Source organism: Typopeltis vanoorti, chromosome 7, assembly GCF_054136105.1.
Source record: "Typopeltis vanoorti isolate ZY-2024b chromosome 7, IOZ_Tvanoo_1.0, whole genome shotgun sequence".
Taxonomy (NCBI): domain Eukaryota; kingdom Metazoa; phylum Arthropoda; class Arachnida; order Uropygi; family Thelyphonidae; genus Typopeltis; species Typopeltis vanoorti.
In genome coordinates this window covers 153,840,795-153,857,738 of record NC_143555.1, presented here as the reverse complement: position 1 = coordinate 153,857,738, position 16,944 = coordinate 153,840,795, and the positions used below count along the sequence as shown (strand labels likewise).

The 16,944-nt window shown below is 36.1% G+C and overlaps 1 protein-coding gene across 2 annotated transcripts in view; it reads left to right on the top strand.

The window, feature by feature from the left end:
- LOC150105224 (uncharacterized) overlaps nt 1–16,944 on the top strand; it is a 378,667-nt gene that overhangs the window by 123,438 nt on the left and 238,285 nt on the right. For both annotated transcript variants that reach the window (XR_016548564.1, XM_090395544.1), the window contains exons 5-7: nt 8,789–8,854; nt 8,998–9,139; nt 16,211–16,371. Coding sequence is in view for 1 of the 2 variants with exons in the window: in XM_090395544.1 (XP_090251670.1) it covers nt 8,789–8,854; nt 8,998–9,139; nt 16,211–16,371 (369 nt within the window). In the remaining variant the exon portion in view is untranslated. The remainder of the gene's footprint in view (nt 1–8,788; nt 8,855–8,997; nt 9,140–16,210; nt 16,372–16,944) is intronic.

Sequence of the window (16,944 nt, the reverse complement as noted above, 5' to 3'; positions counted from 1 at the left end):
AGAAAATCTTCTTTGTATCTATTAAATTTAATGAATTGACAAAAAAACATTACAGGCAGAGTTAATTACAATACTATCAACAAGATTTACTCAAAATAACCACCATTAGCATCGATCACAGCTTCAATTCTGCTTCGGAACCTCGAACAAGCTGATGCTACAGTCTCCCTGGGAAGGGCCGCAAAAACTGTTTTAATTTTATCCATTAACTGGGCTTTTGTATTACTGGAAGTGCGATTGGTGTCTTTTTCAACTGCGCCCCATACAAAATAATCCATGGGGTTAAGGTCTGGGGAGTTTGGAGGCCAAACATTTGGACTGGTGAAGTCGTAGAAATTTTCAGACAACCATTTTTGACTTTTCCCAGAGGTGTGGCAAGGGGCCGAATCCTGCTGCCATACATACGGCCTACCATTGGCTACCCTTGTTATCCAGGGCTTGACTACAGTTAGCAACTCCACGAACAAAGCCCGAATTCCAATGCCAGGGTTCTTCAACACCTGTTCCTGCAGATTTGCGAGGAATTCTGCTGTACGAACGCAATCAGATCGTCTGCTAGGGATCTTTCTTCTTGCTACATCCTCGTAGTCACCATTGCAAGTCTCTAGTTCATGCCTGATTGTTTTTACTGTATTCAGGGAGCATTGGGCAGCAGTCGTAATATCCTTATTTTGATGGCGGGCACGAATCATCATGATACAAGTTATTCTCTTCCATGATTCAGGTGGGTTCCAGCTATCCATCCTTTCTGACATCTTGTATATGAATGAAGAAGGGTCCAAACTTTTAAATGAAGAGAAGTGTGTGTTAATACATGTAACTTACGGAAAAATATAATTAATTATAAATATGTCAAATTTATCCCGAGCACCCTGTATATTTCATCCAATGTAGCATGCAAATCATCAAGGAGAAAGAAGAGATTATTAGTAACTACATTCAAAACATGAATCATAAGAATGAGCATATTACACATGCTTACTAGCGTATGTTTCATTGTCAACTGAGTTGACAGGAATGCACTATTAGAGTTCATAAAGGTTTCTGCAATTTAAATAACCTTAAAAAAAAAATGAACAGTTAATGGTATTCACTTCCCAAAACTTTGAAATTAGCATACAGATTGCCAATGACAATTACCGCCTCTCTCCTTACCTCTGAATAGCCAATTAAGTTTATACAAATCAGAGAAATCTAGCCAATTGTTGAATGCTGTTCTCATATTTGGAGTGGTATTTCCTATGAGCTTCTCTCAAAAATACTTGGCTCAATAGAGAAGAGAGAGTGATTAGCTTTGATTAATAATCCATCTTTCATTAGTTTGCTTCTTTCACATTTCAGCTTCTGCTGCTTGAGTTTTATACAAATATTTCCATTGTCATCATTCATCAGAATTGGTATTATTAATTCCCTACTCTCCTATAAAGGAGTTAAAACTTGTTGAATACTCCTTCACCATTATTATTATTATCTTATGTTCTGCTACAGCTTAATTTACTTTTGTTTTGGAACTCTAGTGGCATTACTAATTGAGCTCTCTCTCTCTTGCTGTAACATAACTTGCTTTCTTGTTTTTTTAATTGTTGTATAGTTACATTAAAAACAGTAAGAAACAAGGTGAAAATTTGTGGTAGTAATAAAAAATTCTGTAAGTTTTTTCCCAGTTGTTATATGTTATTATAAGTTGTAAATAATTTGGAAACCTAGAGAAAATACCAGGCTGTGCCTTCCATAAGTTATCATTACTGCTAAATAAATACAACCTCTATGCTGTCTTCCAACCATACATCATATTGGCATTCCTGTCCATTTACTAAGGGTTTACCTCACTCTAAGGTCTGAAGATTCTATCTCCAGAGGAACATAAAAAATATATTGATTCTATGTACTATGAAAAGTCTGGTTTAGCAGACTTACCACACTGTGGACATGCTGCTCCAAGTTAGATGAAGGGAAATAAAAAGACCTACACAGAAACAGATTCAGATCAAAAAGACTCTTCCTTTTAAGTTCACTGCAGACTGTGAGTATATTTAGTTACTCAAAATTTGGATGACTAATCTTAAAGCCAGTAGCAGCAAAGCTACTCTGATGATACCCAAAAAGAGAAGCCCTGGAGCACTATAGTTTTTGTTTGTTTCCTCAGTTAATCTCTGCCATGTTTGTGCTGTATGTAACAGTCTTTCATACAATTCCTTGAAGTAATGTTACATTTGCAACATATTTTATCTATAAAGACTGACTTGGCTGCTTATTCAGTTTGCAGTGTTAGACCTGCCACTATCAAATTTTTCATTGTCTCTCCATTTAACTATGTGAAGACCTTGAACTGTTTGTACCCAAATTTTTAGGAGGGGCCCACCACCAAAAAAAAAAAAGCTTATTTAAAATATTTTCTCTATTTTATGATACTTTTGGCTTATAAGAATCATTTGCTGTAGAAGTCTGCCTTAGGTCAGGGGCAGGGAACCCTTGGCATGTGTGCCAAACATGGCATGCCAACGACTTTTTCCTGGCATGGCAACTCAGGGCTCATCTTAAAAAATAAATAAATAAATAAATATCCAACATCTTTGCTGAGTTGAATATTTTAACTTAATAGAATACAATTTTATTAAGTAAAGTGATTTTTTACGAAGTAATTTAAGGAAATTACAACGTCACTAGGATATACATTAAAATAAATTTTAATATACTTCAATATTTCGGCAACGTCACGTTGCCATTTTCAAGAAACTTAAGAACAAGTCACGTGCACACAGGCACAACAAACAGTAAATGAGGAAGAAGCAGGAAGCTATTATTTCTCCTAAAGTCCTGATGGTTCCTCCTAGCGGGCAATGTTGGTATTCTTGGGCGATTGGGCTGAAGGTCTTCTGATGTAGGTTTCCCAAATTTGAGGCAGTCTCATGCAGCCAAATTTGTTGAGGTTTGGATTGTTTCTTAGGGCTGAAGCTGATTCCATGAAAAGCCTTTCATACTTGTATTTACTACGGTGTACTATCATGGCTTTCTTCCACCGTATTCTATGGCAGGTATCCAGTGCATGGTCAGCAAGACCAGAGTGGCTGTACTGGTCAACCGGATGTAGTCCTGTATCTGAAATTCTGATATTGGCTGTCTTGCCTGTTTGTCCAAAATAGGACAGCTTACAGCTGCAAGGGACCTGGTATACACTAGGTAGGTCTGGGGGGGGGGGTTGATCTTTAGTAGAGCGGATAAGCGATGCCAATTTTTTATATGGTCTGTAACAAGAAGTTAAGCCATGTTTTTTTAGGATTTTTGTAATTTTTTCTGAGGTGCCTCAGATATAGGGTATGGTGATGGATTTAGAGTAATCCTTGTTGTGAGGGGGGGGGGGGGGTGCTGGTTTCAATATTTTTGTTGAGAATGTGGTTTAGTTCTGTGGTTAGGGCATTGCCATTTGAACAGATAAGTTTAGTCCTGTTGTGTAGTGTCTTAATGACTCCATATTGTTGCGAGGAGGGGTGGTGGGATTGTTGGTGAATGTAACTGCCTGTATGGGTGAGTTTTCTATAGACTGAGAAAACCAAGGTTCCATCAGGCTGGCGGCTGACTAGTGTGTCTAAGAAAGGAAGGCGGTTGTTTTTTTCTTCTTCCAGGGTGAATTTGATTCTGGGGTGTTGGTTGTTTATATGTGTTAGGAAGGAGAGGAGTGCATCGGAGCCATATGGCCAAATAGCGAATACATCATCTACATAGCGAAGCCAAATGGTTGGATTTTGTGGGGCAGAGTTTAAGGCTTTCTCTTCAAAAGTCTCTATATAAAAGTTGGCCAAGGTGGGGAGAGTGGAGAACCAATGGCTGTCCCCTCTCTTTGTTTGTAGAATTTTCCTTGCCAAACAAAATAGCCCGAGTTCATTGCGAACTGAAAAAGGGTTGTGATATCAAGAGGAAATTTAGCTTGGATTAGCTCTAAGGATTCTTTGAGTGGGACATTTGTGAATAAGGAGACATCAAAACTAACCATTATGTCAGTGTGTTTGAGTGTGAGGTTTTCTATGCTGGCTTTGAAGTGGGCTGAGTTTTTTTTATGTGTGAGGGTGTGTTGCCAGTATAGTGTGAGAGAGCTTTGGCCAAATGTTTAGCTAGTTTGTATGTGTGGTGGGAGGGAATCAATGCCATCCACTATGGGACGTAATGGCACATTTTCCTTATGTATTTTTGGGAATCCATAAATACGGGGGGGGGGGGGAATTAATGGTTTTAATTTGTTAGTGATTTCCACAGGCCAAGAAGTGACCTTCTTAAGGAGCCTGCAGAGTTTTCTAATTAATTTCTAAACGTGTCTTGTTCTTAAGTTTCTTGAAAATGGCAACATGACGTTGCCGAAATATTGAAGTATATTAAAGTTTTTTTTAATATATATCCTAGTGACGTTGTAATTTCCTTAAATTACTTAGTAAAAAATGCATAATCAACATCTAAGCCTTTCCATGAGAATAAGTAAAGTGATACCAAAAAAAAAATACGATAAAGAAACAAACACTATCAACTGTTTTAGTAATAATAAGTAATAAGAAATGAAACAAACATCTATTTCCAAGGTATCTATTTCTGCAATATACTGATAGGACACCGTAGTAAATACAACTGATGATATACTTAAACTATGTATAAGTTTTTTCCATTTAGTTGTTGCGTAATTCATCAGGCAGCTAGACATGGTGGCATGACTCCTTTACCATCATTTTATATATTTTTTTGTGTTTCATAAAGAATTTATTGGTTTTTTAAAGTGTGTATATATGTGGATTTGGGTTTAATTAAATCGTATGTCGTTAAAATATGGTTGGAAGTATTTATTGTCAATTAATGTTTACTTTATTAGATATAAATGCAAATTTTCTTTACATTGCCATAAACATAAGTTATTTTTAATAACCTATGTTTATGGCATGAAGTGTTATCTGCACGTGATCAGATGGCATGCATACCCTTCTCTTTCATTGCATGTGTGTAGGTGTAGATAGGCTTATAATTGTACTAATTTTTGGTTTGCTTAAACTTGGTAGGTGTATGCAGAAAGTGATTATGATGAGGTTTTCTGGATCCAAATTATAATTTTTGTCAGTGTTCATACACCTCTGTCCACATTTTTACACCCAATGATCCGATTTTCATTAAAGTTGGAGGCTGTACGAAGAAAGCAATTATTTTTTGTATGTACCTTGTGGGTCTACAACTTTGGTAATTCAGTTGTAATTTACTTTTCTCCTTTTCCTTTCACTTTATTCCCTTCTTGACTTCCTTTCTTTCTTCCTCCTTTTTTCTATTCATATTTATGTTATATATATAAATATACCATTATCATATATTTTTATTTGCTTCCTGCCCTTTACAGATTGTACAGAATGTCACAACCACCAGCAAAGAAACATAGACATTCAAATGAAGAGGATATTAGAGAATTTAAAGAATACTGGACTGAAAAAATTGGTATGGTTAAGAAAGATAATGAAGCATTATGCATTTTATGTTCTGAATGAGTTGTTTATAGGACTTCTTTTGTAAAGAGACATTTTGATGCTGTTCATAAGAATTTAAGCAATAAAAGTGATCAAGAACAAAGAGAATTAATTTCTCATGAACTGAGCAAGACAAAAAAAACAGTCCAATACTTGGATGAAATTTATTTCAGGTAGACCTAGTTACAACTTAGTTTCTGCTAGTTTTGAGGTTTCAGAGTTATTACCCAACATGGAAAACCACTCAGTGATGGGGAGTATATTAAAGAAGCATGGTTAGAATGTGCTCCTTTCCTTTTTGACAATCAGAAAAGGTAAAAAGTATTCATCGCATTAAAGATTTGTCTGTGAGTAAAAAAACAGTTAAGGATAGGATACTTAAGTTGGAAATGAATACAGCAGAACAATTAACAAAAGATTTGACTTCATCTAAGTTCTTTTCTATTTGTGTTGATGAAAGCACAGACATTACATCATCATAATAACTAATATTTAAGGAATTGACAGCGTATACTAGAAATATAGATTAAATAAACTTTAATATATACTTTCCGATATTTCGGCGAACGTCACGTTGCCATCTTCTTGGGAACTTACTACAAAGACACGTGCACACAAGTACTAATAACAGCAAAATGAGACTGAAGCTAGGAAGCTAGCGTTTTCCTAAAGTCCTGATGGTGCCCCCTGGCTGGGCTATATTGGTAGTTCTTGGCCTTTGGGCTGAAGTTCTTCTGATAAAAGTTTCCCAAATTTGGGGCAGTCTCATGCATCCAAATTTGTTGAGGTTTGGCATGTTCCTAAGGGCCGAGGCTGATTCCATGAATAGTCTTTCATACTTGAACTTGCTGTGGTGTATTACTGTGGCTTTCTTCCATCTTATTCTGTGGCGAGTATCCAGAGCGTGGTCTGCAAGCCCAGAGTGGCTGTACTGGTGAAATTGGATGTAATCCTTGTGTTCTGAGATTCTGATATTTGCTGTCCTGCCTGTTTGGCCAAAGTAGGACAGTTTGTTTTCTTCAGGACTTTAGGAAAACGCTAGCTTCCTAGCTTCAGTCTCATTTTGCTGTTATTAGTACTTGTGTGCACGTGTCTTTGTAGTAAGTTCCCAAGAAGATGGCAACGTGACGTTCGCCGAAATATCGGAAAGTATATATTAAAGTTTATTTAATCTATATTTCTAGTATACGCTGTCAATTCCTTAAATATTAGTTATCATGTTTAACCAGCGTATAAGCCTCTCAACAAGAATTACATCATCAGCTAGACTAACAATTTTTGCTCAATTTTGTAGGGTTGATGAAGTATGTGAAGAGATGATTAACTTTGTAACACTACCTGGGCGTATGACTGGGGTTGAAATATGTAAAGTAGTTATGAACGAATTATCTTCGGCAAATTGATATTTCAAAAGTGGTATCTGTCACAACAGATGGTGCAGGATTTGTAAATCTGTTTGCAAAACATGTTGGTCATACACTGATAGGTTTTCATTACATCATACATGAGGAGACTTTATGTGCAAAAGCTGACCTAAAGGAACTTCAAGAAGTGATGCAAACTGTAACTAAGGTTGTTAATTACATTTCTGCACATGCTTTGAAAAGACAATTTCAGAATCTTTTGAATGAAGTAGATTCGGTGTACAGAGGACTAATAATGTACAACAATGTTCATTGGCTTAGTCAAGGTCTTGTTCTGAAACAATTTGTTGAATGCCTGGATGAGATGAATCTCTTTTTGACTTTACAGATTTTTGCAAACATTTAAATGACTTGAACCTTAAACTACTGGGCTCTGGTAAGACTCTTGATGTTATGTTTGATGACATAAAGGCATTTGAAATGAAACTAGGAGTTTTTAAGAAGGATGTAGATAGTGAGAGATTTAGATATTTTCCAAACCTTAAGAAATACATCATGATCTCCAAAAGGATGACAAAACAACTGCCAGTGTCTTCAAAAGCAATTTTTAAACATCATTGTGTAAAATGTTGAGCAGTTCTTTCTAAAATTTGTTAAGTTCAGAGAATTAGAAGAGACTGCAAAATTCATGAAGTTTCCAGACACTATGAAACCAGATGGATTAAACTTGCAGATGTTTTCTTAGATAAATACGGATGATTTTGAAATGCAGTTGATTGATTTTCAAATCAGCTCAATTTGGAGGCAGAAATTTGTTGACCTCAGAGTTTACTTGGAAAATATTGAAAAAGAGCAATTAGAGATGGGAGTAATAGAAAAAAGTGTGGAAAACAAGGTACTAAGGACTTGGAATACTATTCCAAAAACTTTTGTATGTTTAAAAATCCTTGCAACAACAGCATTACTATCCATTTCTGCATCTACATATTCTTGTGGATCATTGTTCTCAGTGATGAACTTTGTTAAGTCTTGAAATAGGAGTAGCCTAACAGATGAAACTATTAGTGCATGGATATCTCTAAAGGTTACAAAATATAAACCTGATATAAATTATCTTTCATCAGTGATGCAGCAGCAGGTCTCATTGATGCTGAATGGGTAAAACATCCACTATTTTAATTTCTCTAGTTTTCATTTCATGTTTTCTTCTAAAAAATGGTAAATATTAACTTCTGTTTAGTATATTAAGTAGTAAAATAACATTTTATTTTATCTGTAATTTTTATGTATTACTCATAAGGGATTAAGAATTAATAAAAGAAAAGTCTTTTAATTTTATTTTATTGTGCTTTAGTCAAGTAAAACGATTATGAGATTGTGCAGTGTAATATATTGAAAAACTTGAAAAAAACTTATGTCTGATTGATCTTTATAAAAAACGAAAAAAAAAATTCAGAATTAATGTTTATTCTTTGCTGATGTTAAAAATTGCGTCTTTAAATGCAAATAAAAAATATCCACACTATCAACAGAGTAGAAGGACTTTTAAGTAAAAATTCCATCACTAATTTTTACATTCATTAAATTACATTCAATCTTACATGACTTACAATAATCACTCTTATTCTTTGATTTTCCCTCTCTAGTGTGATTTTTGATTATTTGAAAAGGTTCTCCCAATACTTAAGACAGCAAATAATAATGTTCCCCAAAATTTCGGTTGGCATGTGAGAAAATTTTGCATCAAAGATTTAGCAATTTTGGTACACCTACCCCTGCTCTACATTATGCTTGGTTGCTAATTGGTTAGATATAATAAATGATGCCTTCTTTTTGTGTCTGTGAAATGATATACGTATATTTGGCAAACTAATGGTGATTGTTTTAGTATTAGAAATTATCAGATTAATTATAGGAGTATCCCATTTCTTTCAGTATATTTTGCCTGCGATTGTTCACATAAATCACCAACCTCCAGTTCAAAAAGGAGATGGACCAATTGTAAGTAGTTTAATTTTTCTCCTGTGATTAATTATTCTAAAGAAAAAGTAATAATGTTTGCTAATATAATAAAGTAGTCTAATATTTACATTGAAGATGATTTTATTAAGATTTTAAACTAATAATCATCAATAATTATGCAGGTATTAGTTCTAGCACCAACTCGTGAGTTAGCACAACAGATTCAGCAAGTTTGTTCAGAATTTGGAAGTTCTTCTTATATTCGTAATACATGTGTGTTTGGTGGTGCACCTAAAGGAAGCCAAGTTCGAGATCTTGAGAGAGGTAATGAGTAAATCTATTTTATTGTTGGTTTTTGCATTATTAGATAAATATTTGTTGTTATATAGAATAACTTCACTCTCCCTACACATCAGGTGATAACAACATGCACTCATATTTCTCTGGCTTTATGTAATCAGTATTACTACTATATTACCATTCCTAGACCACATTAATTACACATTTTAAACATATAAAATCATCTGAAAGAACTCTGATGTGCTGACAAAAAGTTATAATTTGCTAATAACATCTGTTATAACTTATCCTCGATAGATGCAAAGTTTTATTCTTCATGAAGAACAGTATATTACACTATCGTGGTCTGAGGCTAGTGAGTGAAAAACATGCACCTAGAGGAAACTCATCACACAACTACAGTTTTAGAGATAACTTAGTGTTAACCATGCTCAGAATGTCTTTAAAAATGTCAATTAGCACATGAGCCATATATTGACTTCTCACCACTACCTAATCTAGTGCAGCTGACAAAAACATATGCACCCTGCCCACTTCACCTTGAAGTAACTGTTTGTGCACTTTTAGAAATCAGCACTTCACATACATACATCTTCAAGGCCCACTCTTCCTAATTGGGTTGTGGGGGCAACAGCTGCAAGAGGAACTTCCAATGGTCATGATCCTCTGCCACCAAGCTCAGGTGTTCTGGTCGGATTCCCAAACGTGTCCACCCAAGGTTTTGGATATGATCTATCCAGCGAGTCCTGGGCCTTCCACGTGGCCTCCCACCCTCTGGCTTGGCAAAGAGGCCCTGCTGAGGGAGCCTCTCTAGTGGCATTCTGACCAGGTGCCCATACCAACGTAACTGTGATCTCTCAACACGGAGAAGCAACGGTTGAGTATTGAGAGTTTCCCGAATTGCAGAGCTTCTTACTCTGTCAAGTTTTGTCAGCCCCGCAACCGCTCAAAGGAACCTCATTTCAGCTGCTTGGATTCGTGTCCGCATTCTTTCGGTCATTACCCAACTCTCATGACCATAGGTGAGGATGAGGATATAGACTGTATTGAAGACAGCCAACTTTGCCTTCTGGCTTAACTCCCGCTTCAATACTACTGAACGGCCAAGCTCCCGCAATATTGAGCTTGCTAAGCCAATTCGAGTATCTAGCTCTACCTCCCATTTTCCATCGTTCGTGAATATGGACCCAAGGTATTTAAACTTCTCCACCTGCCTCATTGGGACTCTACTTACATTTAGAGTGCACTGGGATGGTTGTCTTGAGACCACAAATGTTTCAGTTTTGGCCACACTGATCTTCATTCCGGCATCTGCACAAACAGCTACAAACCTATCCAGGGTACACTGGAGGTCATCTGTGGAAGAGCTAAGCAGAACTAGGTCATCTGCAAAAAAGCAGACGTCCAATGCTACATTTTCCAATTCTGACACACTCACTGCCTTGGCTGTGCCTATCAATCCAGTCCATAAATATTATGAAAAGGAGGGGTGACAGAACACACCCTTGGAGGAGGCCAACGGAGATTGTGAAAGGTCCAGGCTTTCTGAACTATGCAGTGCAGCTACTGTAAGACTTTTATACCACCATATTTCAGCATTTCTGGTTGAATATCATTTTCTCCTGCTGCCTTTCCACATTTCAAGTCTTTGATGGCTTTTTCTACTTCAAGTATGGATATGTATTCCTGACTGTATGCCTGTTGAGTGTTTTTTACCACTGTGCTATCACTGCTTGTTTCATTTAGCAATTTTTCAAAGTAATTACTCCCATACTTCAAGGATATCTTTTTCTCCTGTTTTCATGTCACCTTTATCATCTCTAACTCCTTTTACAGTACTCTTTCCTCTATTTATAAACTTCTTCAACAACCTCCAGAATATTTTACCACCTTCTTCATATTTATTTTCTATATTCTTTCCAAAGTCCTCCCATGACTTTTGTTTAGCTAGTTTTACACAGTGTTTCGCTTTCTTACATTTCATCTCTGTATTCTCTAAGAGCAATAGCTGGCTTATTTACCAGGAACTTTTGATATGCTTTCTTCTTTTCCTTCACTGCCTCTTTAACTTCCTGTGTCCCCATGGAGTTCTGATTTTTCTATCCTTGCAGACAACCTCACCACATGCCTCTGTGGCTAAATCAATCAGGGTTTTCTTCAAGGCTTGCCACTGAATCTCCAAGGTTTGGTTCCTCCTCTCAAACTCTTTCATTTTTTCTTCAATGATCTTTGTGTATTTTACTCTACAGTTCACATCTGAGAGCTGCTCAACTTTTATTCGCTTTAGAACTTTCTTGCATGTTATTCTTTTCAATATGAAATTTAATTTAACCAGCTCAAGACTAAATAGTGATCACTTCCAATTTCAAATCCTCTGTACACTCTGGTGTCCTGCACAAGGTAGAAAACATTACTATCAAATATAACATCGTCAATGAGACTTTTCTTATTCCTTGCCTCTTCTCTTCATGTGAATTTATGCACATTTTTTTTTGGAAAATGGTATTAGTAATAACCAGTCCATGTCCTGAGCAGAAATCCAACAGGTATTTGTCATTATTATTAGTTTTGCTCTTTTCTCCAAATTTTCTCAAAATATTTTTGTATGTCTGACAATCATTTCCTACTCTGCTATTTAGATCCCCAACAAGGACCAACTTTTCCTCTTTCATTGTGTCAGTTGCTTTCTCTAAAGCCTCAAAAAATTCCTCCACTTCTACCTTAGTAGAACCTTCTGTGGGACCATAGGCACAAATAAGTCTCATTGTCCAGTTCCCCATTCTCATATTTGCCCACATTACTCTACTTGAGACTGACTGCCATTCAAGAAGATTAGCCTCGTATTTTGTGTTGAATACTATGGCTACTCCTTCTTTTCCTTGATTGTCATTGCCTGAATATAACATTTTGTATTTATTGCTCAGAAAGATCTCACCAGTTTTTGTCTTTTTTTGTTTCAGTTACCCCTATTATGTTCATCTGGTACTTTTCTAATTCTTCAGCTAGCTCCATTTCTTTGCCATTCAGGCTTCTTATGTTGATATTACTGATCCTTAACTCTGGTGATGTTGAGTTAGGGTGTGCTATCAGATTTGTTTCAGTAGCTGACTTTTCGCTGTTTCCCCGGTGAAAACAACGGGGGCCTTGTTTAACCAGTCGACGTCCCAGCTGGCATGAAATTTTGTCATGTTGTACCATGTTTTTTGTATATTGGTTTTAGCCAATAAGTATACAATTTTGCAGCTAAATCCCAAATTGCGAGCTCATCCTCATTCGTTCAGTATCAAAGTAGATACCCAACAGGGCGCACCACGAGAAGGTGAGGATTGGACATTAGGTCAGAAGCCCTGGTCGGTTCTCCGCATTCCTTTAAAGGCTATGTGGAAGTCTCCAGTCAGTTACACAGCTTTGACCCTTAAGCACCCCTGGATGGGAATATTAAAAACTTAAAAGAACTGCAGGGGCTGTTAAGCTTCATTTGCATAATCCATCAGTGTATGAGATATTTCACGTGCATCTTTGTTGATGCCAGTTTTAGTCCTTTCCCTAATATGTTTGTTTATTAGTTTATTAAAATTAATCTGTGGTATTCTACTGCATATATGGTTTGCTCCAGAAATTGTAATATGGCATCTCTATACAGCCACATAAGTTTGCATTCATTCCTGTCCATGGTGGAGGGGAACTTCTAATGATGGTACTGGTCCATTTCATTCTTGTTCTTCATTGCTTTTCTTCCTGTATTTTTTGCTACTTCTCCTGAATCTCTCTCTCTCTTTTTTTTTTTTTACTATCCTATGTGTGTAGAAAAGTGTATGATAATAAATCTGAAAGAATGCTAAATGTGTCAACTGTCAGGGATATCATCTGGTCTAGTCCTGTGCATGTCAGAGTTGGAAAGATGAAAAGGTAATTCAAAAGATAAAAACAGAACAAAATATCTCAAATCAGGATCCAGAGAAGCCAGCCACTGCCACCCACCTGTCCTGAAATCCTCTTGTAATGAGGCAATTACAGTTAAGAAAATACCAGCAGCAACTCAAATTCCTCTTCCATCATTTGATGATCATGAGTGCTTTATGATCATGGAGATCATCAGTTGCATGATGTACGGCATCACTCTTGAAACAACTAAAATGATTCCATTCGATGAGAACCCACTTGTCAAAAAAAATTGTTGGAAGGATATCACTGAAATATAATCAGCCAGACACCCCTATAGAAAAATCAAATACTTCTGTGTCCACCAAATGTAAACAAAACTTGCCGAATGAACCTAACACATCAGATGGTGTATTAAATATTTTTCCAGAGGAAGAGATGGACACTGGCCATCCATACTTTGTGTAAATCAATGAAAAATATAATCTTGAAAAAGGTAAGCCTCCAACCTCCCAAAAATTGGACAGGTCTACAGATCCAAAACAATGGGAAAATTTTTACAATGTAACATACCATGGATTTGATGATATCAAGGCTCTTCCTAAACACAAACTATTATATTTCTATCTGCAGGAAACATATTTAAAACTGATCAAAAGGACAGAACTAGAGATGGTCCTGCTCATGGTGGGGTAACTGTCCTATTGGGCAATCATACTCCTTTCCACCACAGCCAGTGTATTATAGCTTTGGAAGCAGTAGTAGCAATTTGCATTTGCATAGGATTTCTTGTTACAGTATATACCGTTTATTTATCCCTGAGTTATCAGTTAAATGAGAACAAACATGATAATCTTATATTGCACTTCCTCAGCCCATACTTCTCATAGGTGACTTTAATAGAATATAGAAGTAGAATAGAAAAAAATCACTAGGGGTAGTGCCAACAGAAGTAGACGAGTTGTATTATTGAGCGAATGCTTGACAATCCGTGTGTTAAGGCTTAAGTACTCAGAGGACATCATGTTGGAAGTTTAATGGAGGATTGAAAACTAATTTTAATGCTGCCAAATTTCATCTATCACTGAGACATCTTTATCATCATCATCATTAAATTCCTGACATGCACCCTCAAAGGGTGTACCGAACATGATACTACATGAAAAACTTACATTATTATTAAATCTATAATTTTCCTCCAAATCAATCGGTTACCTGTCAAGACTCCAAGATTATTAGATCTTATATTTCTGTCTTCTAAGGCACTTTTTACTGTATCAATCTCCATATACCTTGGTCTTGCTCTGGTCTTTTTATGCCAACCTGGCAGAGAACACTTGTTTTGGTAATTTCCTCTCCCATTCTGTTTAAGTGACCATACCACCTGAGATTAGCTCTACTAACACTTTCCTGGATGCTAACAATGCCAAGTTCTTTCCTAATATCCTCATTTTTAATGTGATACTGCTATTTATGCTATCTGTTCATGCCCCTAATCTTTCTCAGGACTCTCATATCTGCAGTCTTTGGTCAAGTGTTTTATTTCTAACCCTTTTTATATTTACTATGGTGGAGCATGGTGGTTTTCTTCCAGAAGATCCTGAGAGTGGTATCCAATACATAGCCAAATTGACCACATTCTTGATTGCAAGTGTAAGATTTGTGTTCATCTAAATGGATAGTGGCTTGCAGAAACAGGGTACTTTGTATACTCCAGGCACTGAGAGAGAGAAGGAAGCTGAACTTTGCTAGAATGGATATGAGTAGCCAGTTTTTTCCAGTTGGGCTTCAAAGATTGTAGTGGTTGTACTTTTTTAAAGACCTGTCTGTTCTTGTTTCTTTTTTCCAATGTGCCCCAGGTATAGGGGATGGTGATGGCATTTCTGAAATCCTTCTGAAGGGGATGGTTAGGAATGGGGAAAGGATTGATTATTTTTTTAATTCTGTAAGCACTGAAGGTGTTGTGTATATGGTTGGGTTCTGTTGAAAGAGAGGTTCCACTGGAACAAAGATTATAGACTCTATTTGTTAGTTTTAATGATGCCATATTGTTGAGAGAGGTGGTGGTGGGGAAGTTTGTGAATGTATCTGCCTGTGTGAGTGGGTTTTCTACATACAGTGAAAGAGAGGTTACCATTCAGAAGGCATATCACTAAGGTGTCCAGGAAGGGTAAACTATTGTTATTTTCCTTTACATGCCAGAATGACATCTTTTTTTTTCCTTTTTGTGGTCTATGATATTTCCACTTTCATTATGTTTCATAATGTGCCCCTGTTACATTTTAGTCACATTAAGTGAAGTGTCTACGACAACTCAACAATAAAGATGTTTTATTTTATTTTATTTTTTTTTTATTTTTGTCCCTACTTTTCAGATCTCAGCTTTCTTCTCCATAGTTAATCTTTCTTATAGGTGTTATTTCTTCTTTTTCTCTGGTTCTTACTGGGTCCTGAGGTGGCCATAACCATCCAAGGATCCTTGGATTTTGTATCCATGATTCCAGGATAACGTGGTGATTAGATCTATGCCTATAAGTATACTTTCTATGTAAATTATGTATGTGTGTTCTCCTGGCCTGTTTGCCTGCATGTGGAATGATAAGTTTCCAAGAGGGGAAAACTCTGCCACCTCCATATGAGACCAACTTATCTTCAGTTGGAAAACACTGATAAAGGTTCTTCATGCCCTAGATGGGATTTGAATCCCAGATCTTTCCAGCCAAAGGGTATCATCAAAACTGATTGACTTGTGGAGGCTCTGAATGGTTGTTATTGGCCAGAAAATTTATTAGTTTTGAACTTCATTAATGAAGATGAAAAATAATCTCTGTTCTATGCATTTTATGCTTATGATACTAGAAATTTATAGAAGCATTAAAAGTACGTTCCTTTATGTTTATTTATTCAGAGAGTAAATTCATTAGTTTTATCTATACCCATTAACTTCGACAAATACCATAAATATACCTTGCTCCATAATTATGTCCTTTATTAAAGCTTTCCGGTTATCATAAATACAAAGAAAATCACTGTGAATCAACTGGATATTTGAAACCATCCATCACTGAGGAGTTGCCTTCTTTTTTTTGGGGGGGGGGGAGAGTATGTGTAGGGAGGGTCCATTAAAGAATTTTTCTTTTATTCTCTCTTTTTATTTGAACATTTTATTGTGTTTTACATATTTTAATTCTGCTTTTCTTCCTGTCATTTTAGGTGTAGAAATTTGTATTGCAACCCCAGGAAGGCTTATTGATTTTTTGGAAGAAGGAAAAATAAACTTGAAGCGTTGTACTTATCTTGTCTTAGATGAAGCAGATCGAATGCTTGATATGGGTTTTGAACCACAAATAAGAAAAATAATTGAACAGATAAGGGTGAGTTAAATATATACCACTATGTATTCTGGATTCTGGTTTTATTAATGTAACTATAGCCTATTTTATTTTTATTTTATTTTTGTAACTTCTTACTGAAAACATTGCATCAAAGTATGGTCCCCCACATGTAGGACCAGAAGAGACCTAAGCCCAAACAATATCGTGTGCTCTCCAACTTCAGATCTGGGAATTCAAAAAGTCATTTTCTGGTCCTACTAATTTCCTACTAATTTCTAGAAAATCTCTTTGCATGCCTTGCAAGGCATGCAAAGAGATTTTCTAGAAATTAGCCCCAGAGAGAGTCCTTTATTTTATAAAAAATAAAATAAAGCCAGCCTGCATTATCTCCTGAATTGCAGTCTTATTCCTAAAGACATCAGATCTCTGTTTTGCAAATCAAAAAGAGTTCATCAATGTCTAAAGAAACACATTACACAATCACTTTAAATATAAATTCATCAAATGCATTTAATTTTCTTAACAATTGACTTAGGTTTTCAAAGGTTGAAGAGGAGGGTTAATCTTTAATACTTTCTTCATCTCTATGATTTTCCACAATAGGTTAAATCC